Source organism: Drosophila bipectinata, chromosome 3L, assembly GCF_030179905.1.
Source record: "Drosophila bipectinata strain 14024-0381.07 chromosome 3L, DbipHiC1v2, whole genome shotgun sequence".
Lineage (NCBI taxonomy): Eukaryota > Metazoa > Arthropoda > Insecta > Diptera > Drosophilidae > Drosophila > Drosophila bipectinata.
In genome coordinates, this window is record NC_091738.1 from 15437382 (window position 1) to 15463594 (window position 26213).

Sequence of the window (26213 nt, forward strand, 5' to 3'; positions counted from 1 at the left end):
GTTGGCCCCCCAAACTTCTCGCCCGAATAACCGCAGAAATTTCATTACATGTGTAAACAATATAGCCAACAAATTTTGTTCTTCTCCGTTTATTTTACCCAGTTTTTCATAAGAGAATTATACAAAAAAAATGCTGAAATAATTATACATATTAATAACAGTGGATGCTGGCACTAATGAGGGTGAAGAAAGTGTTGTTTTCAACTCATTAGACTCCTTGAGGAAAAGTTGTAAAGTTGGCTTTAAATGAGCAAACAAAACTTTAGGGAAGTTCAACAGGGAAACTTGTAGCCAAGTTAAAGCGATTCTTGAAGGGCTTAACCGGGCTAAGAACAATGAGAAGCTCTCAGGAGGAGTGCATTTAACAGGAATAAAAAAAATTGATCTTAAATCGACAATCAGGATGGCAAGTTTAATGGGCTAACGCTAAATGCTGAGCTGCATTTGAAATCGGCCATCAAAGAACGACGCCATTGGCATTCGCTTTGACAATGCCACAAACACGCTGAAAACGCCACAAATTGGGGGCAGGGGGGGATCTCCAAAATAATGCTCAATATTCCACTTGGCAGCTGGAGGACAATATTCGACAATCCTCGACATGGCTTTGGTCCTGGCCATGTCAATAAATTATGTACTGGATTTTCGCAAAGGCACAGAACACACAAACAGACTTGTTTAGCATTTGAAGCCTTAGACATCTGATTTATGTTCAATATGCGAATTTAAATTGCAACTTGTGCTGCAGACAAACAAATGTATGCCGGAGCCAAATAAAATCAAATCATATTTTCACATTAAAAATGTACGCGGCAATAATAAGGACCTTCACATCCTGGCCACCCGAGGACAGAACATAAAAGGCAAACGTGTCTGTGTTTGCTCGATTTTCGTTCCACATTTTTTTTTTCAGCCCAACGTTCTGCCAGTCAAAGTGAAGTGAAATTCCTTGCCAAATTGCCAGACTTTTTGCCGGATTTTTTGTTGTAACGTTAACCGTGATCCTGGCAGGAGACCTGGGTAGTACAGGGTGTGCCGTGTGCTTTTAGGCGGCACAGGAATGCGACACAAAGAAAATTACGTTGACAAATGAAAATGTCACAATGATGATAATTTATATTCTCCCGAGTCGATTGCCGTTGCCTGGACCCAACTGCGAGCCACATTCCCCCGACATTCCGCCTTTCATCTGCTCCACGGCCCACATCTGTGACCTGAGCTATGTGCAATTAAAGGTAATATCCGACAATTGCCTCGGATATTTTTTGGCACTTTTTCCACAGAAGTGGTGTATGGCTAGATGGCAGCACATGAGGGGTCCAAAAACAACTTCTTAAAAATGGCTTTATTTTTATTTATTGTAACCAATTTATTTCTTACATATTTAAAAAGAATAACAAAAATGTAGAAACTCCTTCGACAGTCTGGCTGAGACAGTCCATCTATTTCGCATAGCCAAAACCAGAGTATTCCAATCATCGTCGTCATCATTTCGGGTAATACTTTCTTTCCGGCGGAGCAGGGAAACTTTCCGCTTCATGTGCCTTATGCGCCTTAGACGCTCCTTACGATTTCCACTCAATTCGGCTTGACGGGCCAAGGCGGGAAAAGCGGAAAGAGTGGGGAAAGCTGTGGGTCTGGGTTGACGCGTTGTGCGCTATTAAACTTTTTGGCATGATATTACCGTTATTTGGCCGTGCCAACACACACACACACAGAGATAGATAGAAATACACATACATACACTTACTTGTCATATAATAAACTTTTATGTTAACGGCTTTTGATGTCTTACCAAAGCGCAAACAGAGTCCTGCGAGCCACACATGGCCTGCTCCTCTAGTCGGTAGGATCGTAGGGACAGCTGGCAGGCACTTAATGCCCATTCTTCTTCCTTCTGCCTTTCCTGTCTTTGCATTGCGGCTTTATTAGGCTGAAAAATGGAAAGCGCTAACCCCCCTACTCAGCCCACCACACAAAAAAGTGAAGAAACTTGCAATCTCCCGGGGGCCAAAAACTCCGGCCAAAAATTCCATTGTCAGTGTGTGTGCGTGCGGCCCATTAAAATTCCCAGGCTAAATGCATGAATGGCAATGGAAAATATTTGCATAAATCTTGCCGGGATTCGCTCAGCATGTGGCCCACAGTTTTTCATCACACCCGGAAAGCCCCAAAAAAAAAACCCAAAAACCAAAATCACAGCCAAAAACCAACCCAACGAACCCACTCCCATGCCAAAATCAAAGAAAAGTACGGCGCTTTTTGTTATACATATTTATCATTTGATGGTAATAACTAAAAAAACTTTATTGAAATTTTTCATACCGATTTCCATATTTACGTGGCTACGCGCTTAAAAATTAAAAACAATTTTATAATCTTTATAATACGTTGCCATTTTGTTTGCAACAAAAGTCAACAACGTTTTGTTTTTGTTTCCGCTTTCGGCAATGGGGCTTTGTTATTATGGATATTACTCGCTATTTTTCCTCTTTTATGCTTATATATAATATTATTTTATTTGCTTAATTGCAATTATTTTCATGGATATTTTTGCTTTGTTTTTGCTTTGCCATATTTCCATCCCATCCATAGCAACATTTTAATTTACCCATTAAACATTCATTTACATGTCGCGACTAATTTTGCATGCGTTCGGCTTACATTTTTAATATTTATGTATATGTAACCCTTTTTCCGCTCAGTGTGCATACTTATGTGTGAGAGTGTCCTGTATGTATGTACGTTATGTATGACTACCACATAAATACTTGAGTACAGTTTATAGTTTATTCATATGGTATATGTAGGTTTATTTACAATTTTGATCAGTTAAATTCAGCCCGCTCACGGGCCATAGGTTCTCAATGGACTAAGGACTCCGGACAGTGGCCATACATTTTTAAATGTGGGACAGCACGAAGAAGGACTTGCCTCGCCTTGCCCGGGGAGTCCTTCAAGACAAGCCCAACCCAACAAATAGCCAGCCAGCTAGCTTGGCAAATGGAAATGCAAATATTTTGTTGACAAGAGTGAAAAGTGACTTGCCAGCTCTGTCCTTAGTCTGAGAAAAGGGGTAAAAATGCAACCGGACATGCTGAAATGGGAGCTCTAAATTTCAGTGGACTCGGAGAGTTCGCCCAGAATGGAGCATTGAACCCATTCAGCAATGGGAACAGGAACTGCCCACATGACTTGGTGAAATTCTTTTAAATAAATTGTTAGACCGGGAAGTCGCACTTCAAACCGATGCGAGTTTTTGGCAGGAATTTCTCATGAATTCTCCATGTTGCCATTAGATTACTGACACAGAAATAGACATGCAAGTTTTGTTCAGTTTAGGAACCGTTCGGAGAACTTCACATCGAAATATAGCTATTCTTCGTTTAAATACTAAATATGTACAAGGCTTAAGGTCTAGTTTATACAGGAAAACCGAAATAAAATGTTAACACGCACACCCAAGATAATTCTGTTAATATTTACAACAATCTGAGTAAACTTGCACTACTTTGAAATCCTAATCTATTGAGGACTGCACTGGATAGCCCTTGAGACACTAGCTATTGTCTTAGGGACTCAAGGACTATCCGACACATTGCCTCGCATATACGCTTCAATATTTAACCAACTAGGCATGGCTCTATAAGCAAACCACATGATTATAGTTCTCTAACTTGATGATTCGTTCAAAACTCTTTCCATTTAGCTAAGTTCGCTAGGGTGCTGGCAATTTACGTGAGAAGTTTATGTACATGGCTCTGATTTCCGCCTAACTAACTAATCCCCAGCCCACTTAATTAGAGACACACTTACTTATAAGCTACAAGTTACAAGTTACAAGGAGCAGCAGCATCATTAGCATAATTAGTTGGTTTTTTTAAGGTATTACATGCAGCTCAACGCGACGCTGTTTCTCCTTTCTCCGACTTCTGCTCCTCTTGATTTTTCCCATTGGCCTTAGATCCTGCTACTGCTTCTCGTCCTGTGCTGTGCTTTGCTGTTAGCCATAAATCATTTCTTCTCTTGCATTTAGGGGGCTGCATTGGCGGTGGAATTCCAACTGGGCGACATTAATTTATCACCGTGCATTCCGGCTGCCAGTATTGACGTGGCCGCAGGCTTCCTTTGGGTCGAGTGCTGGGTTACTTGGTGGCGGCTTTTGCAGCTTTTCCAGCTTTCCGTGTCCCTCCTTGCTGGCTCTTTGGTTCCCTACACCTTCACCTCCACCACCGCCTCCTCCTCCTCCTCCTCCGGCACCCTGCAGTAGCATCGAGGAGCAGGCCTCCAACAATACAAGTGCCGCCACCATTGTGCTAATTACCCTGACCGCCTGCGTATCCTTTCCAAAGTGACAGGACCAACTGGCCAGGGCGACGGCAGCCGGCGCCGCGTTCGTTTGCATGGCTTCGGGTCGCTCTCCTGCCGGAAAATGGAAAATAGAGGGTGAACAGTGAGATAGTAGAGGGTAAAGGGTAAAAGGGACGTTCACAAATGACACGAGATTTGACAAGAATGACTAACAATTTGCAGTTTGTCTGAGCCACAAAAAGGCTATTACATGGAGAAATAAAAGTGGTAGCAACAAAAACTGAAATTATGAAACGAAACGTATGTTAAAAATACTGTAAAAACTTTAAGGGAGTAAAAAGCTATCACTATCCATAGGTTTCCTTATGAAACTGCCCCTTTTCGTTAAGTGTACTTCTGTGTGTGCCGCAGGTTCATAAATTGCGCAAAAGTTTGCCCAACAGAGAGCGAACGGGATGCAAGTTTAATGCATACAAATCGAGGTCAAGCAAATGCATGAATGTATAATTCACATAATCAAACTTGAACATCCAATTAAGGCGGCCTTCTTTTTAAAGCATTCCCTCTAAAGTCCGAAACTCAAAAAGATCCCTGATACTGAAACTGAAAGTGGAAAGACAGTATAGTACTTACCCTGTAGGACGTGGACGCGGATGCTGGCTATTTCGGTATTCGATGGGTAGCAAGAGTATTTGCCGGAATGCAGAAGGTCGGCGTCGTAAATGAGCAAAATGGATTTGGTCTCCTCCGACTTGATGGTCTTGAATTTCAGACGGCCGCCGGAGGTCTCTTCGCTGAGTACCTGGTGGGGTGAAAAGAAAACGTGGCATGATAGGAGGTGGTATGGCATTAAAAGCGCTTTCTCCCTCAACAGGACAGGGAGGCTAAGCTAAATGCAAAAGCATGTTTTCTCATAATCATAAAAGCCAAAATTAAATACGTTGCGTATACGACGCGTAAACAAACGCGAGCAAACTCACACGAACACTTGAGCTCGAACACACACACTTTGGAGAGGCGCCAGCCCAGAGCTCATAAAAGTTAAAAACGTTTATCCTGCAGCAATTGGCTGGGAGGGGCGTGGCCCCGCCCCTCCACTTTTTTTTGTTGTGCGACTTTTTACTGCGCACAAACTCAATTATTGCAAGATAATTTGGCACCAAAAAGGAAAACCTTAAATTGGTTTTTCCCCCTCTCCCTTTAAGATCTTTTATTTTTTATTTTTGCTCGCTAGTCTGTAAATTGATTTTAAGAGAGCTCGCGATTTTTACCTTATCCTGATGATACCAGAAGATATGGGTCGGTGGCTCCGGACTGAACTTGATGATGCAAGTGAGATTTATGGTGCTGCCCTTGTCCACATACAGATCCGGTCCGCCCAGAATGGTGGCTGTTGGCACTGCGAAGAGAAAATGGAAGGTGATTCATTATGCAATACATGTCCAGGGCCCTCTTCATAGATCCTCTTTCCACTCGGCAAAAATGTTCGAGCTGTGCTAATCAATCGGTTACGTCGCCTAATCAACAACTCGTCTCTGCCGAGTTGTGAAATTCCAAAATGGTTTGTTTTTCCAATTTCCAGCACATCGGCTGCGCCCAAAAGCCCAGTGACAAGTTCCCATCCACCCCTTATCCGCCCACACACTGGCCAGTCCGGTCCAGCCTCGGCATTGTCGGAAATTTCCATGGTGGCCCGTAGTGGGAAATTCTCTGCCAGTCAAAGTCAGCACGTTAAATAATCGATTACCAGCCGTCAGACTGCCGGAGAGAGTGAAAAGTTTCCGAAAGTCAAAGGACAAGGCTGCACAAAGTTGAAAGTGATTCTAAAATGGGTAACGGCTCAATTTTGTTATGTTTTTGAGAGGATTTTGAAGCCAGAAAATGTGGATTCATTAAAGAAATTTTTAAGGAACTACAGTCTATGCTTATGATTCTTCAACAACTCTGTTTAGATTTAAAAGTCACTCTTCTCAGGCCTTTTTATTACAATATATGTAGGATCAAAAATAGGAATATATAAATAGGAATACTACCGTAAAATTTTCCTAAGAGCTTTTATAAAATAACAAGAAATGAAGGGGCTTAGAATTAGTTTCATAATTTTTCTCTTAGAATTTAGTCAGGCCATCGACTTTTGCAAAATAGCCTCGTGCCAGGGCACTGAGCACCTTGGATGCAATAACACTATGGTAAGAAAAAGTGCTACCCGTTTAATATAGCTCTTACAAAGGTACTTCCATAGATGTTCGATAAAAGATGCTTGCGCTTTAACAGTCTGGTTAATATTGGAAAGTTCCGCCGATACTTACTGACCATGCACAACAAATACCGCGAGGATGTGGCCAGTGGGTCGCTCGAGTATTTGCCGCCGGCCCAAAGAATGCCAGAGCTGATGTGGGAACCCTATTTGGCTGTCCTGGCCGAGTATCACCTGAAAACCTGCCTGGAGGACCTCCCCGGACAGCCGTGTGTGGCCACTGATGACTTCCCGGATCCGAAATCAAACTATGCCGCTGACATCTACCCCAGACCCCAACTTCCTGAGTCGAATGTCCGCCAGATGACCATTCTCACCGAGGAGTGGATGGATGAGATATACGACTTGAGGGATATTAGCTGCGAATCAGCAGGCTATGCCATCAGGAACATTATCAACGACAAGGCCGCCTACATGGGCTGTGCCGCTGGCAAGGACTACGACTTGCGGAACATCCACTTTGCGCTCGTCTGCTACTACAGTGCCGGAGCCCCGGAAGGAAGTAGTCTGTACGATGCCGGGAAGTTCAATGCCAGCTCCTGTCCCCACGGACCCAGTGGGGCTTACCCAAACCTCTGCCAGACCCTGCCCCTGAATGACTAAGTGGCAGCATCTCCGGAAAAAATAAATATTGCAAAGGCTATGGGTATAATTAAATGTGGGAAACACTTTGCCAATTTGCAAGGAAGAACAGTGGTGCGTTTTAGTTCTTTTGCAAGAAATTTGATTTGTGATTTTGTTAAAAACTGTAGGTTATGATAAATATTTAGAAAATAAAGGATAGTAACTGTAGTGTTTTACTTTTTAAATTTTCCTTTTTCATTATTTTAATTTCAATATTTCCCACAATTAGAAATTTTCCAAGTTACCCAGGGTCATTTCCACTGAGAAATTGCAAAAAAGGTAGAAAATAATAGGAGGAGTAACCGTAACCGTAACAAGCTGGCAAAGTTAGTGGGTAAAAGCTTGTTGGAAAGCAATTTGTTCGTCATGAGCCAGAAAAGTGCTCGCCCCTGGCATCCTTCCCGTTCCGCCTCCATCTGCCCAGGAGAAGCGCCCAGGAAGAATGTTGTAAAATATTAAAAAATAATATTCATGCATGGCAGCCCTCGAGCACATCTCTCACTTCCCCTTTGCATTTTTTTGTGAACCTCCCTGCGGTTAGGGTTACTTGTCACTTGGCCAAAAAAAAAAATCCTTCACAGATACTCCACAGGATGTGCAGGGAGGGAAAATCGTTTTAAACCAACCGACGACAGTTAACTAACCGGCAACTGTCTGAATGGGCCCGAACATTCCCGCGAACTCATCATCGCTGGACTGGTAAACCCGATCGGCGGCTATATAGAAGGCATCGTCGTTATAGTACTGCTGCATCACATTGCTGGTTTCGGCGTCAATCAGGTCTTCGCACATCGATGGATATCAAAAACATAAACAAAAGAAACAGAAATAGAAAACAAACAAATAGTGAAACGAAATTAGGTAAAACGAATATAATTATAATAAAAGCCCAACTAAAATCAATTAGCTAAAATGGTATATCCAAAAATAGAATTAAACAAGCCATTATAATTATTGGTTTAAGCCTCCTCCACCACTACCAACTGCTCTATAATTCATTCCCAATTTGTTGGCTATTATTTTAAGAAAACAAATTTAAAGTTTTGTGCCATTAATTTAGGTTTCCAGACACGATTCCCGATTTGTTATTCTGGCTTTTTCCATTTTGGTGCGTGGCTTGTTTTGGAAAAAACCTATAAAAATAATTCAAGCAGAGTATATAAATACGCTTTGTGGCCCCAGGATTTAAGGGGACCAGTATATTTCCTGCGTTATCTACACCTTAATGCCTGAAAACATATATTTGGGGTTTTTTTGCCTGGTGGGTTGCCAATATCCGTTAAGCCCGCTCGGCTTCCTTGCAGGTCCCTTCACTCCATCAATCTGTCCAAAGGAATTTCATGTTTTTTTTTTTGGTTGGGAAAAAATTCCTCTGTCATATTTACCGGCGAGGTCGCGTCCTGTTTTTATATCCTGTTGTGACGATTGCCAAGTGTGCATAATTTACACTCTTGCAAATTGCATGAATATGCAAAAACGATACAAAAACTCTTGGAATTCCCCAAACAAAACGTTACTCGTCTGCCTCGGAATTTTTTTCGCGTTTGAATTACAAGTGGAGACCTTGTGTATACTTTTATAAACATTTTCATAGCCACACAAACTTTAACATAAACTCAAAAAAATACACAATAATAAAGACTAAAAGAAAGTAGAATTGTAGTTGATTTACCAAGACCTGATATGTACCACACCCTGACTATAATTTTTCTCAAGTGTACTTACCCACAATATTCAGGTTGACCGAGTAACTACGCACTGGTTGAGTGGATATCTGGCATTCGTAAACCCCGGCGTCCCTCTGCTGGGCCCATTTGATCTGCAGGGTCCACTCATCGATGTCCCGATGATAGGAGGTCTGGAAGCGCTGGTCCGTCGTATAGGTATAGGTGCCCACTGTGAGGATGTGCAAGTCGCGGTGTCGTATCCAGGCAACCTACAAGATAAACAAGGCCACTTTAAAGAACCGCAAAATTTATGCAACTCACAGACCAAATTTTCATACAACTCGGAATTAGTGTGCGAAACGCATGACAGACCCGGAAAATGATACCCCTTGGCGCACCCAGTCCACTTCCTGGCTCTTCAGAGCGACATTCACTCGACATTGCCCCCAACATTTGATACAAATTTTTGTTGCTTGCTTTTCTGCTCAGGTTTTCGGGAGGGAGTCAGGCGGGTAGGCTCCTTGTTTATGCGGCTAACTGTCTAACCAATAACCTCTAGAAAAAAAAGACAAGCCCAGGCAGACAAATGGACGGGGGGACAGGCCGACAGACAGGCAGTCGGAGTAGAGTCAGCCAACTGTGTGGCATCCATCTGTGCAGTTACACTTTCCTGCCCCTTTGCCTGCCTAATTCTGCAATAACAGCAGAAAAATACAAAAACAAGAAGGAATGGGGCCAACAAAAAATATAAAACCATCTAAAACCAACGGGGAAAGCCAAAAAAAGAAAAAGCCAAACTTTAGCCGGGCCATAAATTTACTGTTGGCCAAAAACCGACCGTTCTGGCCAGCTCTGTTAACTAGGGGACGTGTGTGTAGTTTACTGATTGCGGAAGCGGATTTGGCCATGAGGAAATCTACGAGTATGACCCCATCCTCGGCCGTGTGTGGCCAAATCGCTTAACGTAATCAACGAATCGGGCCTGGCTGCCAACACCTGCAAACTTTCCCGTACCGCTGCCTGGAAATTTTTGGCAAATGCGTGCAAAATATTTCCGCATTGTATCTGCGGCAAATTGAGACCAGACAACCTACTACCCCTCATACTATCTGCCTTTTTTTGTTATGGCAACCAATTTAATTTTGATTGCTGAAATGCAACACTTTGAGGAGCGGCCAAAAACTGCCAGAAGGGCGGCTTTAATTGGGTCGAGCAGATCAAGTGACGGCATTTCAGAAACAAGACAAATAAAAAAGTAAAACAAGCCTAGCCAAGTGGCCGGCATGTGTGGCGTCTGCTGTCACGTATTACATAATAAACTGGCAGCAAATTTAATAACCCGACTCGGTCCGTGTTGGCCATCTAAGTGGATATTTGGTGACACATTCGCCACACTTGCTGTCGCCCTCCATTTCGGGGGAGCTGGCAGCTCTCTACTATCTTTGTTTATTAAATGTAAATAAAAATCAGGATTATTAATACAAAATGTTTCCGGCTGTTGTCTTTTTTTTTCTGTTGGGCACAGTCTCTCTTTTCTTTTCCTTCCAGTGTAGTGTTGGGAACATTATCCTTGGACTTACCGTCTTATTGCCCAGATGCTTGACTCGACAGCCGAGATACGCCGACTTGCCCACCAGCGATGTAATGTTCCTGGGCATCGTGAGATCAAAGTAGGGCTCGTTCCATTTGTGGCCGTGGGGATAGTGTGAGGGCGGGGAGTGCGTGGGCTTCGACTCGGCATTGTTGTGGTTATTGTTTACGGATTGCCTTTGGTAGCCCATGGCCAGCCCTGCAAATGAAAAAGATGAAAATAAATAATGAGAAAAATTAGGTGTCTCCAAAATGAAGTGGGTAACAATAATGGGATGGGGCTGGGGGATGTTTTAGCCTAAATATGGTAGAAGAAAAGGAAACTCATAAATTCCGCCAAACTGCACCTTAACACGTTTTAGCGCACTTTAATTAGAGCGATGACACAACCCCCTTTAGAATGCTTTAGTTTTTGTTGTAGAAAGGTCTGTTCCCTTGCACGGAAAAAAAGAGAGTCACTTAAGTGGCCCTCGCCTGGCTGACTTGCCGAGTGGGGACCATGTGGAGTGGCAGTGCTAGCTTTTTATTTTTTTTTTTTGCGTTTTTTTGTTATTTGCTTAGCTAGTTGTTGTTTCATTTTCATTTATGGCCTGCTGGCTGGGGTTAATTTTCTAATTACTCGACGCGACGACGACTTTCTATGACTTCGTCGTCAGCATTTGTAAAATGGCAAAAGCAAAAAGCTTTTATAGCCCCCACCCCACCCACTCAAACCCTTGGCCACTAAAACATGGAACCCTTTTGCGTCCCAAACAGTAAAAACAACAACGGCATGAGCAAAATTGTAAAACTGCAAAAATTTCATTTCCGCCTAAAAGGAATCTAGCTGGGAAACAAAAAGGGAAAATAACAGCAAACTGAACAAACAAACAACAATCTAAACTGACTCCCAAATGGCGCAGCTCATAAACTTTCCCATTTGCGAATTGTGAAAGGGATGAGTGGGTGGGTGGGTGCTGGCTGGTGGGCGAAAGGACATGGATATACATTTCACAATCGAAAATATAGGAGAGAAATGCCAAGGAATTGAAGCATTATTAAGGCGATGGCCAAATTGGTTAAAAATATTTACAAGAACCAAAGATATGTACAAATTCTCGCCCCCCCGTGGAAAACATTTCTCTGGTAATTGAGTCAAGTATTTGCAGCAACAGCTCGAATGCCAGAAGCAAGCCTTGCAAGCCAGCCAAAATGGAATTCAGCCACAAAAACCGAAGCCGGGGAAAGGAAATTCAAGGCTGCCTGTGGAGAAAATGCCCTTGGTTGGAAAATGCATTCAATGGCCACCTGTAATGGCATCAGTCAATGCTCATTTCGAGGAGCCGCCGGAGCAACATCTCCAGAACTCGTACCAGTACCAGTACCAGCCACCAGCTCCATGAATTTCGGTTACGGTTGTTTGCCATCGACAGGATCCATCCAGATACCCCAAAGGCAGCAGCCAGAAACAAGGACGCTGGAACGGACCGCAGAACTTAAAGAGCTGCCAGAAGCTCTACAAGCGCCTTTTAGAGAACGTTCGGTGGGTTTCAAAGGGAGCTGGGGGCTTCACTCCACTCACTGGCAAACACTGTAGAAAAGTGAATGCAAATACCAGAGCACCAGGCATTGGCATATGCGTATTGCTTTTATAAAACAGCAAATACAGGTACGAGACGACGACTACCACTGGCAGATTGTTTGCACGGACTCGTTAGCCAGGCTTTTGTACTCGGCCCGCTCGGGCAACTCAGCCAGCTCAGGCAACTCAGGCAAGCCAGCTCATTTATTCATAGCAGCCATTCGAGGCTGGACAAAAAGGGCTGCGGGCAAATCCGAAATGGGTGAATGGAAATTATTCAGAAAGCGGATTCATGACAGATTCCGCTGACAGGCGAAAGGTCAAGGTGCCGATTGTACGTAGAACAATTGGATAACTTGAGCAATAAATATTAATGCACTGGGACAGAATTAATTTCGGGGCAATAAATCAATTATGGCACCGCGGGGCTTGGCCGGTGTGGTTGGGTAGCTGGTGTGGAAATATCACGTATACGCCACTGGTTTACGGGTAGTAAGCATATCACGTATACGCCACCGACTAGGGTGAATCGTTGTCGTTGACAATCTATGATTGATTCGCTGGGGTGTGCGGGTGCACTGGCCCCAGAGTCCTTGTGTGTTGGCGTTCATTTGCATATATGCACATGCACAGGCATTGGCACTCTGCGACCTGGACCTCTGGGGCCCCATAATGAATCATTCGAGCTCTCATTTTACGCAAAATTAGCCTTGGCATCCGCCGCAGACATGGCAGACACAGCCGTGAAACAATTGGAGCCAGGTACACACGATAACGATTACGATGACGATTACGATTACAGCCAGTCCGGACTCCGGAGTCCCAAGTCCGCCGTCCACAGTCCACAGTCCACAGTCCGGAGTTGGAACTCCTTGCCACAAAACTACGGCTCAGCTCTGCGGCAACAATGGCAAAGGGCCATAAAACGCTTAGTCCTGGCCATCTGTGTGTGTATGTGGCCAGGATTAAGTATGCATGTGTGTACTTTGCATTGTGTGTGCTGTTTGTAATGTGTGTGCGTGCATGTGTGGCTCCCTTCGCTCCACCGTGTTGTCTGTTTAATGGTCTTAAATATTTATAAAGCAAGCGCTGGGCAACCGCAGCAGCAAACGTCGAACTCCCATGAATACCGCCAGCTGAAAGGGTTAACGATTAATTGAAACAAAGTTGAGCTACTCCTGCGGCCAGTGGTTAAATATTGAAAGGGGTCGACGCATAAATACACCCGGGTCGCATGAAGGGAGTTTAAATTAATTGATTTGTCCGATTCGTGAGCTGTTTGTCTCTGAATGCGGTCTATTTATTGGGGCATTGGTTAAACGAATTATTAATTAATAATTATTTTAATTATTCTGTGTTTCCTTTTGCATTTCCATAGTTTGGCTTAATAAAATCTTTATGATAAATAGTACCACTTAAAAGCTTTAATCATTTAAGGGTTATTTGGCAAGGATTGGATAAAAATGAGCAGATACATTGACACTGATAGGGCTCTATGTGAATATCCTGGATATATGAACACAAAAGTTTTAACTCCCTTAGTCGTATGCAAAGTGTAATACAATATGAAATTGCCTACTTATCTTCGAGAAGTTCGGTTTACCGCAACCAGATCTCTGGCCGACCTCTTTGGGAGCAACCCCGCTCAAGACCTGGCCAAAGGCAGATCCTGACAGCCGAAGGATACGAGTGCGAAGGATATGAAAAGTGTGCTCGACGTGGCGTGGCAGACGAGACTTTTGTGTGCGGCTCTCGGCTGCCGTGCCGTGCAGAATGTTACCTCAATTAAAGATAAGTATCAAAGTGCATAGTAATCAGAAGGCAGCCAGGCGAGCGACGGCTCAATGAGTAACACGGAACGAAGGCAGGCAGACCGGAGTCCGCAGACCGTGGTCCCGGGGATGAATATGGCGGAGTGCCTGTCAAAATGATTGTCTTACATGCATTGCCCTTCTTCCTGCTCTCTTGGTCCTCGTCTCTCGGTTTTGGCTCTGATTCAGGCTGTGGGAATGGGCCCCATCACTCAAGCATTTTACACAGGCTGGCGCACCTGGCGTATGCGCAATTTTTACTTGCCTGCGAGCTTCTCAGTTACTTGTTACTTATTTTCGCCCGTCACTTTATGCTGTACTCTTTTTGTTGCACATCGTTTTTCACAACAGCCACAAAATGTAAAATTTTTGCGCCATTTTTACTGCAATTTATGCACGCTGACGAAGGGTTGTGGATCGGTGGAGGAGCAGTAGCTGGAGTGGAGAGGGCTGGCAGGGACAACAAAAACGAATCCGAAATCCCTGCCTGCCGGGTTCCGGCCCTCTTTGGTCATTGCTTGTTAACACACCCAATGGGAGTTATTAATGTTTGCGGCGCTTTATTTACGGCTGCCAGGCAGGCAGGCAGGCCCTCCGGCCGTATTCAGCCTGCCCAGCGAGTCGATTTTTTACGGCTCCCGGCGGCCACAGGCGAAGTATTCGAAGGATTCGCTGACAGGCAACCAACTCATGCTCTTGCCTGATGCCTCCCTCCCTTCCACAGTTGATTTAAATTTGGTGTAGTTAATTTTTAACCCAATTTTTTACTCAGCGATTTTTTTATTTATGTGCACCGCCCTTTTAATGTTGCAACATTTTATTGCCGGGAGCTATGAAAAAAATTCGGGCTCTTAAAGGACTCAATTGCCCGAAGAGTCGTTCTAGCGTTGATATCTGTTCACTGTTCATGGAGTTGATGGGCTCGAGGACCTTTATCATTTTTAATCAGTTGAAATCTTTAAGAAACATTTAATACCTTTTAACTTTTTTAACCCGACTTGTCACTCTGCACTCCACACCCTTCGGCAATCCAACTCTTGGCTCGAAAAGTTTCCCACTTCAATTTCTTGCCATGTTTCCCTGCTCTGTGTCATTTGCAAATCAAATTGTAATTGAAGAAGTTGGGTAAGTCTGTCCTGGCCTGGCATGGCCTTCTTGCCCTCTCCTTTTAGCCCTTCTCGACAACAATGTCGAAATGTCTTGAGCAGTAAAATATTGTTGGGGAAATTCCCAGTGAGCGTGTGTGTCTGTGTATCTGCGGCTTGTGGCATATCGAATTCTGATTTTAATCCAGCTTGCATTTGTATGCAAATGTAGCCAGAAACCGAAACTGAATCGGAATGATTCTTTACAATTTGATTTTCCTTTCATAATGTTTGATTTGGCTTATTGCTTCTTACACTCTCATATATACATATATAGGAGTCTATATTATAGACACTTGGATATGGTTTACTATTCAGGGTTCATTAAGGTTCAATTTGTTCTTCTGTTCGATGTATGTCAATCGGTTAAGAGGCTAGAAAATCAATAGTAAAAACTGTTCCGGGAAGCATTATTGTGGTTTGATTAAAAATGCATAATTGCCATGTTAAAGTCCAGTAGAAGGACATGGAGAAACGTCACGCATAGTCTATTTATGCATATCTCTTGCTACATTGTTGGGGATAATAATAGGCATAATAATGGAGGAATATAACTAAAATTAAATGCCTGTCAAAAAAAGCGCCCCAAGGAAAAAACCATTTAAATTTTTAACTTTTAAGAATCAAACCACTTTGTTCAGCCCAAAATATTACCCCTTTTGCTCAGGCCCTTAAATTTATGACTGGCACTGTGTGAACCTACCAGTTGATGGCAAAGTGAATGACCGGCTCGACATGCAAATGGCGGTGCCACCTTCTGCCCCCACAAAGACAGCCCTCGGTGGGAAGCAGCCCCCACGCCGAGGCGGCTCGTGCGCTTCATTGCATGTCGCAGAGACTTGAGCTTGGCTTGCCATAATTCATATAATACTCATATTCCAGCCGCTGTTTATTAATGCAAGTCTGTATTGGTGTTTATTTAAGCAATTATTGTTTTTCAGGCGGAACCGGCTGAAATGCTAATTAGATTTCGCTGTTGGCAGAGCATGAAAGCTGGACGGCATCTATTAAACGACAATAAAGTGGAATTGAGGCTGAAATTGAAATATTTGCCTGACACGCAACATCAACTGTCAATTAATATTGTTTTACCAAATATTGTTTCGCTTCCAATTAAACTTCAATCGGTCTGCACAAGCGGCTAATAAATTTGCGATGGCGATGGCTATGGCTATGGCGACCGAGACCCAGACCCATCCAGAGACCGAAACCGAAGCCGCTAATCGCATTATATAAAAATATTCTTTGTTTGTTTTCAATTTAACAAGTTTTCTGGGGAAACAAAAAAAAAACTCATGGACATAAAACGAATAAAATGATAAATGCGCAGCAGGATAGGTGGTCAGGGAGCCAGGAGGGGGGTTTGAAGATATTTTTTTAACAAAAATATTTGCGCAATTCACACATCAAACGAGGGCAAAGTTTTCCTTTTTTTGTATTTATTTTCGGGAGTTTTTCTGTTTGATGTTGTTCAGAGGCGGAAATTGCACAAATTGTAAAGCGCCACTTTCCGGCCATTCTGAACGGACCATCTATCTCTCATGTTCTCTCTCTTTCCCCGACCATATTTCTTTCTTTATCTATTTGTGTTTTGGCATCCATTGGGCGGGCGTTAATTGAATTATGTTTGCCGCACAATTGGCCGCTGCCGTTAGCGTTGCAAGTGCAGCAGCCCAACAAAAAAAAACAAAAGGTGGAGTGGCCGTCGAGGTATTAGAAATGAAAAGCCCGGGCTAGAGAAAATATTGATAATGCACTGCCATTTGAAATCAAGTGACCCATGAAAATAGAAAATAAATGAAATCCTCCGGAATCACATTTCAAACAATGCAATTAAATCAGGAATTAATCGATACACATTGCCATATAGAAATTAACCGGCAGTTAAATTAATATAAATAATTGATTCAAGGATATAAGAGGATTGCGTTCAGTGTTGAATCAAACATAAGAGAGAAAAAGAGCAATGCTTGTGGGTATTATCCTTGCATGATGGATAAATCCTTTAAATCGCATTACCCACTCACTGGTCACTGGGCACCCACTTGTAATCAAGGCGAGTTCACTATTTTGACTACTTGACATTTGAGCAGCCCTTATCAGGCCATTGAGATCGATGTTTTATTCATGTCCTTGATGACCCGCCACCCATAAGCTAGCCAGCTCATTACAAACAATCAAAGGGCGATAGTACATGGCCGAAAAATTACACAGACCGCAGAGGGCTCACAGTTGGAGCCATAAAAGCAAATAGTCCCAAAAGCCACACACACGCGCCGCTCCACGCTTGGTTTTGTGAAGAGAGTGCCAAAAATAAATGAAACCGTAAAACTTAATTTGGTGTTTATGCCGGGAAGAGCCCTAATGACAACTGCCCTTTGTCTATATCCTTTGAGGATTAATAAGGCAAGTTCCTGGGCACTGGGACCGCTAATGAACTGTACCATTAAGGCAGACATGGCAGTCCATGAACATGGGGCGTATGTGTGATGTGCCATGCCATGTGCGATGCGGACAACGTGGCGTATGTGTGATGGGTGGTGTTTGCTCTTCGTATAAATTATTTGTACAAACAGGACAAACATTTGGCGCTGATTGCCAAATGCCTTTGGCAATTGTTTTCGGTCTCGACCCCCGCCCAGTTCGGTCGGTTCGCCATATTTTGTTGTTCTTGAGCCTGCCGGCCACATAAAAAATAATGAAGAAAAATAACTTAAAGCGACGGACTATAAAATAAATGATCCGGCAATGGGATCCTCGATGTCTCCTCTTCCGTCCGCAGACAAGCATAAATTGTGTGGAAATTTGTGGCCAGAATGCCCATGCCCTGCGGTCATATAATATATATATGCTTATACATAAACAAACCATATATCCGGTTCGCCGGATGGTCCCCTCGGTTCTATTCAGTTTCTATTTCTCCTCGCATATATCGCCGCTATATGGCCTGGCAAATTTGTCGGTCATTTGCATTTGACTTGACACAAGACACAAGACAGTGGAGTCCCCGGCTCAGACCTCCCATTTCTGTCCAAAGTTCTGCCCGCCCATTTATTATGCTCCATGTATGTATGACATTTGCCGGCTACCATGGGCCGCGATTTGGGAGGGCCTCAAATCCCAGGCTTGGCATTTGCGGCCACTTTAATGCGGCTGTGTTCGGGGAATTCCCGAACAAACCAAGCCACACAGAACCCGTCAAGAACAAATAAATCAAAGCCTGCTTTGCCATTTTATTGGAATTGTTGGCCAACTTTTATTTGTCTCATACCATCGCCTCCATACTGCCTCCACCCTACGCCAATGTCGTCAAATGGATTTGTATTTTTAACGCAAATTGCATAAATCAAAAGTTTTCGCTTTGTCAATTTTTGTTTTTATATGTATTATATTTGTCCTGTTTTTGTTGGGTGTTGGTGCTTCTTTTGGCCCAAGTTTTGATTGCCTTTTCAGATGTTTTTCATGTCCGAGACTTAGACCAAAAGTCCAAGGCTAGACTTTGCATGCCAAAGCGAACAATCTGAAAAGCGTATAAAAATGGCAAAGAAAGCCGTGCTGGCCAGCATTTCGCAGTTTGCATGTTTTTCCAGCTGTAAGCTGCTTTGTGACTTATGAATCATAATTAAATAAATTTTCATTTAGCTTGTTGACACATCTGAGTGCTCATTAAACCGTCAAATGGCCAACACTAAATCAGCACGGCTTTGTGTATATTATGCGTCGTGGATGCCTCAATAGGCACGCTTTCATAATTTATGCTCGCTTCCAACTAATATCATATTAACTTGTTTAAATTCAGCCACAATTTATGCAATGTCCAAGCCTCCTTTAGGCCATAAATTGGCGCATTCATTGTCTGCCATCGCGCCACCAAATCATTTTCAACAATCAAATTTTGGAAGCGTTCAGGGACAGTCTATATTCCATAGTCCATTTTCTATAGGAATTTGTGCCACCGCGAAACGAGCATGTGTTCGGTGTGTGTGGGATTCCGAAATTAGGCACTAATATAAATATTTTATACTCCATATAATATTATGGGGAAGGCTTTAAGACCTGATAAACATTTAACGACAGCATTTAATCATTTCCAATGCCGAGAACGCTGATTGCCCAAATGCTTGTGGTGTCTCCTCTGATTCGAAATAGTATTTTAAAATGTGTTTATTTGGAAACAAATGGTGTGTCTATCAATCTCTCTTAAATACCCATTTTCAGCTATAGACCTGATTATGTTGAGTTGCAAAACTTTTGCCACTGTTTATGGTTTTATGGGCCCATTCGATGGATGCTAGTTTACATGCATTTAATGAGGGCCCACAATGATGTTCATAATTCAACAAAATGAACCAAACATAATTACCGCAAAAACGTATACAGTTATAAAGTGATGTATATTTTTTGGTGGATGCTTTTTGAGGTGATGGCTACTAATTCCAGTTGAATTTTAATTAAGCCATAATGGATGCGCCGCGGCATTAGAGCGAAATTAATTACGCGACGACGAAAAAAAATGAACAAAAATGTTGCCTATTTTTCTCTGCGGACTTTAATGAGGCTCAGATTTGACAAAGTAACGGCATATTAAACGTAGGCAGGCTGCCACAATCAGGGGCATCAGTGTAGATGGACACTAAAAATAAAGCAAAGCCAAGGAAAACAGAAAACATTTTCTTTTCAGCCAGTCAGAGCGGCATTATTAATAGGCACTTAGACGCTGGGAGGGGGCCTCAAAAAATGGCAGTGCCAGGGGGACTACCTTCTATATTACGAGCTGATGAAGACACGTTTTTACATTTTTGTATATTGACGTTAAAATTAGATGCCAACTTGTCGTCGTCTCGTTGGCTTTCTTCTCGTGGCCCAAACAACGCGTATCATATTTTAGCTGCTGATGTAGATGATGATGAGTTTGATGAGGGGGAGTGCCAGTGCTGGCTATTTTTTAGCCTATTTAATGGCCAGCTAGGTACGCTATATAGTACCAAATAATATTATTCAAAAAAGACTATTTCCTTTTAGCCAAGCAAGTGGGATATTTATTTAAATCTGGCCTTTTTCCATCTCCAAAATAGACATCACTGTTTGCAGGTGTCTGTGCTAATGTGGCTGCTGTGAGATGATATATGACCGCCACGCACTGTGACACAAATCAACATGTTAAATAGACTGTGAGAGCACATCCTCCCTCTAACCCTTCGACGGTTTGTATTTTTAGTCTTCCTACACCCGCCAGAAGTTTGTTTTTACGGTGGTGGCCTCGACAGGAGGCTCCTCGTAAACCTCACCCACCTTGCAGAGGGATGGGTACTTGAGATCCGTGCCATTCTGGCAGCCCATAGCCTTCTCCCGATAAATGGGATATCCGGGTATGGCATTTCCAGCATAATTGCAGGCCATGAGGTAGTAGGGATCTCCGATGGGCTTCTCATACCTCACGGCGGCACAGCCCACAAAAGTATTGTTGTCCCGGGCCATGTTGGCAAAGTACCGGATTGGACTACGAGTTTAAAATTGAAATAATTGCAAGTTAAGAAAGATCGATTACCCACTCTCCTAGTTTTCCTTGTGGAAAGTGCTGAACATTCTTCGTTGTGGCATTGAGAATCTGGTCCCACCAGATACGCATGGCTTCCTTGACGAGACACTCGTCTGTGTGGTTCTCCATGCCCGGCAGCTTCTTCAGCCTGATCAGAGCCAAGTTTTGGCCAGAGTTACGGAATTCCAGAGTGTTGTGGCATGGATCGGGCTTCAGAAGACACTGCTTCACATTCAAGGCAGCGAGTTCCTCGAGTTCAGAGTGCCACTGCAAGGTGGCCATGCGGTCGGGCTGTGGCAAGTTCTCAATCTTGCCCCCGGCCAGTAGATTGCGAAAAGCATTGTGCTCATCCAAAATAAGATCGTGAAGATCTGTCAGATTGGCCAATTTCGCCCCAGGCGCACACATGGCGCTTAGAACCTACAGGGAATGGGATAAACCTCATTAAGCCAGGATCCAAAATCTAAGCCAACTCACTCCTTTGTTTTTGCAGGCTATGTGCTTCTTCATGAGAGGACACAGGTCCGTCTTGCAGTAGTCGGTGGGAGTAATAGTTGCGTTCGGGGCACCTTCCTTAAGCCCGTTTGCAGCAGGAGTTAGCGTATCATTCTGACAGTGAGCCACCTGCAGGACACCCCACAGGATGAATGCCAAAAAACAAGCTGTTGACATGATGCTACTAAGTTCTTAGACTGTCCATTTCCCAGTCGACTTTCTCTTTTATACAGGCCCGAAATCGAGCGAGTTCTGGCACAACTGTTTTTCAATCGAGCCACTTGCCCGAGCTGGTTTTTTTCTGGCACTGCCACTGTAACTTGACTCGAGCCGGGTCTAAGCCCGTCCAGCACAAACAGCTGTCCGTAAAAGGCCAAGACGTCAAGAGACGGAGGAGGGGCTGTCTGGATAAATGGGATGACACCTGCTTCGATACTATCAATGGAAAGGTGCAGTGGCATTCGTCCACCGACTTATGCCACTTGACATATTATCCACTTGGCCAAAAAAAGAAAACAGAAAGCCAACAAAAACACAAGAAAAGAAGCCAAATGAAAACGAATGCTTAAATGTGAAAAAATTCCTTTCAGAGTGCAATTTAAACTGCAAACACAGTGCCACAAAGAAATAGAGTGGTGTGGGCATCGCATTCATGGCAAGACCAAGGAAAACAGAGATGGAAAAAGAAAATACGAGAAAAGCAGCCAGCCAGGGGAAAAAAATCCAGAGAAAAATGCCGCCATGTCCTTGTCGTTCATTTTCTACCTCAATTGAAATAGTTTTCTCCTCGGCTGAAAAAATATTTGTTGTTGCCACTGCAACAGTTTTTCACTTTCATTACGGAGGAAAATATTGCGAGGGCGGCTTTATGACAACTAAAGGATATTTTTGTCAAAAACTCAGAAGCCAAAAGTTTGTCATAAAGGATATTTAAACATGAAACAGGCCAAAATAATAAAAATCATACGACACTCCCATAAGAATTATGCAGAATTTTCGCATGAAAAATTAAGCCAGACTTCCATCAACTGGTGAAGTGCCACTCTTGCCACATAATACCGCATTCTCTTTCGTTTTAACCATTTTCCGAGCCCCCACAGCACGCAATGACAGTTCAGCAGACAAAAGTGAGCCAAGTCCAAGTCCAAGAGGAAAGAGCAGGCGGCAGCCTTTGGTCCAGATAGCAAAGATTTCAGTCTTTTTGTAAACACATTTAACCATTATTATTTATTATTACTATTGTCATTGTAGTTTCTTGTGTTCCTGTTGCTGGGCAATTTCATTTTACGCTCTGTGGAGAGCCAGGATAAAGGATACATGAGATAAGCCGAAGGAAGAGGCAGTGGAATACAGGCTAAGGTCAGCAGTAAACTGCTGGAAGAAATAAAAACGAAAGGGCGATGCAGTTTGTCAGGTAAGGCATCGGCTTACACTTGCTTTTCACTTAATTGGATTTGTCCTGTCCCAGTCCCCCAGTCCCAACCTTCCTGGGCTCCTTGGCCTCCTTGGCTAACTGCATCCGAGGCTAATAATTGCAGTTTGTAATTATTTTTACCCCTTCGAGCTTATCAAGCTTTTTGTGTGAGCCGGGATTAGGGATGCTCTTGCAAAATGTCAATTGCAAATTAAAACTTTCCCGGGCTTAAGTCACTCCAAAGTCTAAACTAAAAGCCCAAAAAGCAATAGCGGCTAAAAGAACTTAAAGAAAACTTTGTGCGAGCGAAACAATTTCAATTTGGTTTAATTTCCTCGTTCCTCGGGTGAAATTTATTCACCCGTCCTTCGATTGGGGTTTCGTTTGATTGGCCCGGGTGTGAGCAGGAAATTGAAATTCTCACACATTCCCACACACGTTAGGGCTTTCCGGGGGGCGAATCACTGCCTTCAGGCAGTTTGGCAGCACTTGTTTGCATATTTTAGCTTAAAAATTTAAATGCTAAGGATGTGATTTGACTCGCACTTGATTTGGAGTACTTCGAGCTCCAAGTTCTGAGTCCTTGCGAGTAAAACAATGACTTTGTCATTCACTAGCAGCCACCCAATGGCAGACAAAGTCTCTGCAGGACTCACAATGCTCGCCCGTAAAGCAGACAGACTGCAAACTGTCACTTAAAATGCCCCACTCAACTCGACTGAGTTCAAGTCAACTCAATTCGTTTGTCGCATCGACGGGACTTGTCGGGAGCTTCACTTTATGTCACGCATTATTAACACACGCTCCACTCCAACGGCGACGTGGCAACGTGGCGTATGGGCAACGGGTGCAACGTGGCGTATGCGCAACGACAGTGCCATCTCAGGGAAGCCAGAAGACAGGCGACGGAGGAGCTGCAACTCGGACTGGCTGCCAAGTCGTGAGCTGATTGCTAAATGCAATGCCAATGGTGGCACTGAGAGAGAAATGGTAATGTCTCCAGGATTGGATTTAGAAAGTTTCATAGATTTTATTTAAATCTTAATAATAAACTTCAGCTTTGTGATTAAGCTTAAAGTTTTCCAGGCTTTGAAAAGGATAGTCATGTGTGTTTAAATACAAAATTAAATACAAATAAATACTGCTTCATAAACATTAATAAAAACTCTTTCGCTTCTATGACCATAATAATAAAAACGTCAGTTTACTTTCCCATATTTATTCTTAGCTCTGATAGCCTGCAGCTATTGATTTTAATGCCTTTTCTTTCATTTAGCATCCTCCCACTTGATTTATACACTTTCTTTTTTTTCGCAGTGCACATACGAGTGTGTGCGGCTGAGATTTGTTTGCCTTGGAACTGGGTGGAAAAAAGTGAGAAAATGGAGAATCAGGAGTAGGAAACAATCGGAGCAGAAGCAAAAATATTGTCCTCGCCTTGCCCGTATTTACGTTTCAGTTTTTGTTTTCCTTCCACCTTTTTGGCCATCTTTTTGTTTTCCTTTTGCCAGATTTCACTGTCCGCCAGCGCTTATGCAATGCTTTTTGGCACGTTTCGCAATGCCTGGAACGTGTTGGGAGTTGGCACACCCATGTGAGGGTGTGCACGTGTATAGGTGGCATGCAGCTGTGCGGCACTTGCACTAATGAAAAAGTCCTGTGGTTGCGCCTCCGCCCAAAGTCCACGAAAAGTGGTTAAATTCTCGGGAGATTTTATGCCCAGGTTGGTCGCAAGATGGTCTCTTTAGAGGAGAAACCAGTCCATTTACTAGCGAGTGGGAGTGCTAATGAAGCCCTTTTATCTGGAGAATACCTTAGGCATCCTCTTTGTCTTAGAATCGCTCTTCTTCTGCCAGGAGTCACCTAGGAGAAAGGTTCAGTTCAAGGTCACTGGCTTGCGTGATGTGTTGTCAAGCATATTGATGTCATTATCCTACCTTGGCAACAACAAAAGCCGAAACCTCAGCCTAGACAATTCCAGCTTGCCCCCACAGGCAAATACCAGTCGCCCCCGCCCCGTGTCGAAAGATGCAATCGGGGAGGACGGAGACAGACACGCATCCTGGTATATGCCACAAGCTGCTATCTCCGGCTGCTTGTAACCATTCCAGCAATAGTACAGACGGAAAAATATCATAAATATTAGCAGAAATATTTCTTGAAGACTTATAGAAAAGAAATATATATTGTTTATTTCTATTAAGGATTATATTCTTATTATACTTGTTTGAAACGTTTCTTACAGGCTTATCAATGTTGACCTTAAACCTTAAACAAATAATTTAGTTATGCTTTTATTTCTTAAGTTATTATTATTTTTGTCAGTGCACTAAAATACACAGTCGCACAAAAATGTCACCCCAAAAAAACACAATCCCCAGCAAACACTGCCAGCATGATGTCGTGATGTCGTTGTCGTTGTCTCGCTGTCGTTGTTTCGATGTTGTCGCCGCGGTTTTAGGCCCCACCTCCTCTATCCCCCCCCGGCCACCCACAGTCTGCTGTGATTTCTTGCCAACTGATTTTGTGATTTTCGCAGGAACACTAGAAGGAGGCCCGTGATTCGGTGGTTTCGGTATCGGGGAGGCTGCTCATTAAATACGCTTTGACAATCGCAGTGCTCCGCTCCGCTTATCTGATTGTGGGCCAGACAATGATTGGGGGGACTTAGTCCCTCCTTAAATTCCGCCAACCGAGAACATGTGTGGCCCCCCTAATTAGCTGCTTGATCTTTAAATTTGAATGCACTATAAAACACCATATGGTGAAGAGGGAGATGTGCGGTTTTGGGCGAGTATTATGTATATAAACCGAAATAAACAAGTTGATGGGGTCCCTACACTGCATTTTCGCATAATTGTTATGTTGATTGCAAAATTTCCAGAGCAGCGAAAGTAAATTCCCCAAATGCTTGCTAAACAACGCTGATGATGGCCATGCAACATGGCACTGGGGGGGGGCCAAGTGGGGGGATGGCTTGCAACCAACTCGAGACGCACTTTTGACATGCAAATTTTATGCAATTTTTATGTGAGCTGGGGACGAAAGTCAAGAGAGAGAGCTGTTGCTTAACCCCTTGGTGGCTATGTTGTCGTTATTTACCCCAACCTGCTGCAGCTGCTGTTGCTGCTCCTGCTGCACCCTCTCCCTTGGTGGCAGTTGTAATTAATATAATTTCTGTTTTCATACGCATAAATTTTGAAACATTTTACCCCGACAAGCGTTTCCTCTGCGTGCTGCGTGACTTTTAACGAGCGCTTCAAGCCATTTTGTACTGCAATTTGAGCTGCAATTTTTCACACTTGACAACTGACCGAGTCAACAGTCCCAGCCCATTTTCCGCCCATCCCCCAGCCGCATTTCATTTGTTTTCCGCTTATTTTTTATACTTTCTGTTTTTTGTCCCGAGGAAGCCAGAAGAGCCTTGGCAGCAACTAATTAAGAAAATATTTGCCAAGCTTTCTCTCTTGGCCGAAAGAAATTGGGTTGTAAGATGGGCTTGAAAATGGGTTGAATGCACTCGAAGAAAATACTCAAGAATATGAATTTTCTGAAAAGAAAGGCTATATACCATAGATTTGTTAGTTCAGAAACTTTTTCTATTTCTATACTATTTGGTTTTTATTTTAAGTTCATTATATTAATTCTTCTTAAGCCATTTTTTTTTAGTGTCTAAAGGATATGGACAAACAAGCAACCAGGCGCGCAATTGCTGCATTCCGTCTACTGAGACTTGCTGCAGTTTGTATTGGTTTCCCAACAGCACCACCCGCACCTCCGCCCACCTCTTCCGTTCTCG

The 26213-nt window shown here is 43.3% G+C and overlaps 3 protein-coding genes across 6 annotated transcripts in view; 1 reads left to right on the forward strand and 2 right to left on the reverse strand.

The window, feature by feature from the left end:
* Nucleotides 1-2302: 2302 nt before the first annotated feature.
* Nucleotides 2303-26213, reverse strand: part of dpr10 (defective proboscis extension response 10) — a 37046-nt gene continuing 13135 nt past the window's right edge. For 2 of the 4 annotated variants that reach the window (XM_070280104.1, XM_017253507.3), the window contains exons 3-8: nucleotides 10440-10648; nucleotides 8918-9128; nucleotides 7837-7974; nucleotides 5583-5710; nucleotides 4945-5113; nucleotides 2304-4422 (exon numbers count right to left, since the gene is read on the reverse strand). In XM_070280104.1, coding sequence (XP_070136205.1) covers nucleotides 4082-4422; nucleotides 4945-5113; nucleotides 5583-5710; nucleotides 7837-7974; nucleotides 8918-9128; nucleotides 10440-10648 — 1196 coding nt within the window. In that variant the 3' untranslated portion in view covers nucleotides 2304-4081. Of the gene's footprint in view, nucleotides 4423-4944; nucleotides 5114-5582; nucleotides 5711-7836; nucleotides 7975-8917; nucleotides 9129-10439; nucleotides 10649-26213 lie in introns of all 4 variants that reach the window. The other 2 variants (XM_070280105.1, XM_070280106.1) reach the window with 2 other exon arrangements.
* LOC108133539 (venom allergen-1) lies at nucleotides 6275-7360 on the forward strand. The gene is made up of 2 exons (XM_017253512.3): nucleotides 6275-6500; nucleotides 6554-7360. The coding sequence occupies exons 1-2, from the start codon at nucleotides 6384-6386 to the stop codon at nucleotides 7169-7171; spliced, it is 735 nt and encodes a 244-aa protein (XP_017109001.2). The 5' UTR covers nucleotides 6275-6383; the 3' UTR covers nucleotides 7172-7360.
* On the reverse strand, nucleotides 19978-21193 carry LOC108133538 (antigen 5 like allergen Cul n 1). Its single transcript, XM_017253511.3, has 3 exons — nucleotides 20983-21193; nucleotides 20519-20925; nucleotides 19978-20466 (listed from the first exon to the last, which is right to left on the reverse strand). Exons 1-3 carry the CDS (start codon nucleotides 21175-21177, stop codon nucleotides 20190-20192), a joined length of 879 nt encoding a protein of 292 aa, XP_017109000.2. The 5' UTR covers nucleotides 21178-21193; the 3' UTR covers nucleotides 19978-20189.